This window comes from Plecotus auritus (assembly GCF_963455305.1).
Source record: "Plecotus auritus genome assembly, chromosome: 1".
In the NCBI taxonomy this organism is placed as follows: domain Eukaryota; kingdom Metazoa; phylum Chordata; class Mammalia; order Chiroptera; family Vespertilionidae; genus Plecotus; species Plecotus auritus.
In genome coordinates, this window is record NC_137770.1 from 78,485,352 (window position 1) to 78,490,276 (window position 4,925).

Genomic DNA, 4,925 nt, shown 5'->3' on the forward strand with positions numbered 1-4,925 from the left:
AATTAAGACTTCATCAGATGCCTAGAATGAGTGAGCAACGCTTTCACAGTTGTATTTTTACAACTACTTACCCATTTGGTACATGGAATATTCCCAACTACTGTGTCTCCTAATACTGACCTCAAGCTCATTAGCAGCCTGGTGTGATTGTTTCCATTTTCTAGAGACCAATTAAGCAGTTGCTCCAGACAGAACTCGCAACAAAAATGTAAATTTAAAAACAGAAACCAGGACCTTCTGGCGGAGGGGAGAAAGCCAAGGCAGGCAGGCTAGGGAGAGAGGAGTTTGGGTGAGGATTGTGAGAGGCTGTGTCTGCTAGTGGAGTACTGGGCCTCCGTAAGTTCAGATTCCACCACAGTTTACCTGAGAAGTACCCCCTTCACCCCTTAGTAAATAAATAAACAAATAAATAAATAAATAAATAAATAAATAAATAAATGAAAAAGAAAACAGCAGAGACCTTTAATCATGACCACCCATTGGCCCATGCAAGGCACCTAATTACAGACTTATGCCAAGACCCCCATTCTCAGAGGCAGCTTCACACTAGCGTTTCAGCTTCAGCCTAAATGGATTGTCATCAAGCTTCCCTCACCCCTGCATCGGATCCACAGAGGCATCAAACCGCAGGCATATTCTGCGCCACATAGTCCTCTCAAGGGAGATTGAAAAATGTCCTACCGTCGTCCCCATTCTCCTTCCCCAACCACCATCTTTCTTTAGAGAGGGAATTTCTGTTGCCTCCTAGAAGACAAAAAAGCGAAAGATGAGGTTTGTACATAGCGAGAAGCTAAACTACCTACTTCGGTCCCTCTCCACTCACCCACGGGTCTGCTCCCGGCTCCGCCTCCTCCTGCAGGGGGCCGACGGTCAGGTGAGGTTACCTGGGCGCAGGAGAAGCCCCGAGGGGCGGTGCGATCCTGTGTTTCGGAGTCGCCCCACTCCCCGCCCCCAGGTCCGCAGGACTCTTGCCCCCTCTGCCCCCGCGCGTCCCCTGCCCCTCGGGCTTCAGCGCGCAATGACAGCCGCACGCCGCGCTCTGCTCCCCTCCACCGACCTGGCGTGACGCAGGCGGAGACTACTTAAGGGCGGATTAGAGGCGGCGGCCGCGGATTCCCAGCCCTGCAGCCTGCTCTGCGCGCTCCGCCCCGGCCTCGCAGGTGGCAGCGCGGGAGCGCTCAGTGCCGACTGAAGTGCCAGGCACGGGGCTGGTGCCCGGACCCTTTCCCGGCCCCCGGCCCCCAGCCCCGGGGGTGAGTGGCGCCCAGAGACCTCTCCAGAGGGCGCGAGAGTTGGAGGAGCTGCACGCTGCCACCCAGCCCCGCCCCTCTCCCGGGCACGGTGGGCTCAAAACCTAACCCTCCGGACGGCGCGGGAGGTCGTGCCGGCTCTCTGGACAGCGCCAGCTGCCCCATCAGTCGGGGTGCGCTTGAATTTCTTTCCCCATTTTTCTCTTTTAAGTACAATAAACGGGAGAGGAGGTTCGTGGATTTTTTTTTAAAAAAATTGTTTGCTTCTTTAATTGCGGGGCAATTCGCTCCCAGCGGGGACGTGCGGCCCGGGGTGGGGCCAGGAGCAGGAAGGTGCCCGGTGCTGCCCACTCTTTGTCTGCTGCCTCCGGATGCACAGCGATGGGGGAATGGACCATCTTGGAGAGGCTGCTGGAAGCCGCGGTGCAGCAGCACTCCACTATGATCGGGAGGTAAGGGCGCCGAGCCGGCTGTCGGGCGGCCCCCGGGAGTCCCTTCTCACATCCAGACTGAGCCCCAACAGCCCCCCAGCCCATCCCCTGACCCTTCCCATCGTCCTCAGCCCATGCGTCTGTGTTCCCGCATTGAGAGATTACCCGATGCCCAGCGATGCCCCCTCCTTCAGCTGCTCCTGCTCAGCGCCCCATCCCCTCCTTATGAAGCAACACTGGGGGTTCACTCTTCTCCCAACGGAAAAGGAGTTTTTGGCTGTCATGGTCCCCCCACTCTCGGGAGTCCAGCTAGTCTCCATCCGGTTCCCTAAATAGAATCTATAAGGAAGGCAGGATTGTATTTGGACAGAAAAGGACAAATGGGAAGATGGATTTGCTCTTCAGAGCAGATGTATCTTTCCCCAACAAATTTTTATTAAGCTAAACCGATTTGGCTGTTAAAACTTACTGTGTCAGAAACGCACACACCCAATTTTGTTATATATATATATATATATATATATATATATATATATATATATATATATTCATAGCTATCTGTTTATGTAAAGCATTAAGTTCAATATTCATATTGAAGATAAACATCCAATCCAGTTGGAGTACTTATATACACACTCTGTGTAGGTTTTGAAATGTATTCTGTTCAGATATTCCGTGTGCCTTTGCCATATCCAGAGGGAAGGAGTGTTTTGTGCCTCTGTACATTCCACATATACAGAAACCTATCTGTGGCAGATGTGCCATGTCCAATGTACAGAGAACTATGTATCTGAGATCCCTGTAATATGAAGTGCTCCCAGCACCCAACAGAAAGGGAAGAAACACAGGTTTCCTAAGATCTCCAGTTCAGTACCATGCAGGGATGGACAGCTCCTCAGTCAAAGGACCTCTATAAACAACAGAGCAGGGAAGGGAGGAGGGGCGGGGGGGTTCCCTAAGTCAGTGACTCAGCCCATGAGAACCTCTCTCCCTCCCTCTCCCCTGCTCAGGATCCTGTTGACTGTGGTGGTGATCTTCCGGATCCTCATTGTGGCCATTGTGGGGGAGACAGTGTACGATGACGAGCAGACCATGTTTGTGTGCAACACCCTGCAGCCTGGCTGTAACCAGGCCTGCTATGACCGCGCCTTCCCCATCTCCCACATACGTTACTGGGTCTTCCAGATCATAATGGTGTGTACCCCCAGTCTCTGCTTCATCACCTATTCTGTGCACCAGTCCGCCAAGCAGCGAGAACGCCGCTACTCTACTGTCTTCCTAGCCCTGGACAGAGACCCCCCTGAGTCCATGGGTGGTCCTGGAGGAACTGGGGGTGTGGGCAGTGGTGGTGGAAAACGAGAAGATAAGAAGATGCAAAATGCCATCGTCAATGGGGTGCTGCAAAACACAGAGAACACCAGCAAGGAGACGGAGCCAGATTGTTTGGAGGTTAAGGAGCTGACCCCACACCCATCAGGGCTGCGCACTGCAGCGCGATCCAAGCTCCGAAGGCAGGAAGGCATCTCCCGCTTCTACATTATCCAAGTGGTGTTCCGAAATGCCCTGGAGATTGGGTTTCTGGTAGGCCAATACTTTCTCTATGGCTTCAGTGTCCCAGGGTTGTATGAGTGTGACCGCTACCCCTGCATCAAGGAGGTGGAGTGTTATGTGTCCCGGCCTACTGAGAAGACCGTCTTCCTGGTGTTCATGTTTGCTGTGAGTGGCATCTGTGTTGTGCTCAACTTGGCTGAACTCAACCACTTGGGATGGCGCAAGATCAAGCTGGCTGTGCGAGGGGCCCAGGCCAAGAGAAAGTCAGTCTATGAGATCCGCAACAAGGACCTGCCCCGGGTCAGTGTTCCCAACTTTGGCAGGACTCAGTCCAGTGATTCTGCCTACGTGTGAAGGAGCAAGTTTTGGGAAGGCCCAGGGGATGACATGTAGCCCTGAGGCAGATGACTATTTGAGAGTGGCTAATATCTGCCCTCAATTATTTGACTCTCACTATTGAGATACAGGAAAAGGCTGGTTAGGAGAAGATGTTGCATCAATGGGAGAAGAGAGAAAGAATCATTAGTACATCACACCACTGGTTCCACAGAGACAATTGGGTAGAGTGATGAGATGGATGAGTTGGCCTTTTTTGGATCTTTTTACTTTATGGCCTAGTCTGATCTTGATAACAGTGGACTTGTACAGCTACCAACTATGACTTGGCTCTGCTGAGCTCTGTATCCTGGTGAATGGTGTGAGTCAAATACTTCATTGGTACAAAATTTGTGACTTATCTCAACACATCCCTTCATCCTAGGCTGCAAGACAAACATCCTTGAGGCATTCTTCATGTATCTCCCTCATCAGCATGCCCCTTTCCTCAACCCAAGATAGCATGCCAGCTTTTTATTTTATTTTAATCTGGCCTTACAGTAGACCTAATATGGTTTACCTGAAAGCTAGAGGGAATTACTTGGGGTGCTTTTTGGAGAATGGTCATGACAAAGGTTTGCATTAGAGCTCCATATGACGGCCCTTAGTCATTATGAAAACCTTAGGAATGTCTCAATATTTCCAATTTTCTAGCTCAAACTGCACTGGTGCTCTTTATTGGGGATAGGGTTTGGGTGGGAGGGAGGGAATTGCAATATGCAACTATAACACTTCTGTGAGATGGTTGTTGCACTGTTAGGCATGTGTTTATGAGCTTTGAGATACTTCTGCCTTCCAGTATGTGGACTTTGGATAGCATTAAAAATATTTTTTTGTTAATATCAAAGGTGTCTACTCGAGCCACAGAATTTCTATCTGGTGTATTCCATTTATTTTCTAATATAGTTTTGTTGTGCAACACAGCTGCACTTCATTTTGCCACTGTTTGAATTTACCTGTGTGCTCACACCAGAGACCTTAATCAGCCCATATCAACCCCTATTTGTTATTTTATCAGTTATTTTTGAAATCTCCACAAAATCACTGGAACTAAATATTATCGGCTAACATGTGTTTATGAATGCTTAAGACATATACCAAAGGTTTAAAAACCTATTGCTTTGGACTGTGAATATATTTCCCTTTCTTTGCTCTTATTTATTTAAGTGCCATACAATACCTTTTATATCCACTGTGTATTTAGTTAAAGCATTGCCAAGAGTAATATTTGGATAATGTGCTTTTATGAGTCCTGTTTCCTTTGCATTATCATTATAATTTTTATTTAGATATGGATGCAGTGTAACACACAACTGAG

At 49.2% G+C, this 4,925-nt stretch overlaps 1 protein-coding gene across 1 annotated transcript; it reads left to right on the forward strand.

The window, feature by feature from the left end:
- The first annotated feature begins 1,575 nt into the window (after nucleotides 1-1,575).
- On the forward strand, nucleotides 1,576-4,285 carry GJD2 (gap junction protein delta 2). Its single transcript, XM_080686550.1, has 2 exons — nucleotides 1,576-1,702; nucleotides 2,692-4,285. The coding sequence occupies exons 1-2, from the start codon at nucleotides 1,632-1,634 to the stop codon at nucleotides 3,584-3,586; spliced, it is 966 nt and encodes a 321-aa protein (XP_080542676.1). The 5' UTR covers nucleotides 1,576-1,631; the 3' UTR covers nucleotides 3,587-4,285.
- The last annotated feature ends 640 nt before the right edge of the window (nucleotides 4,286-4,925 follow it).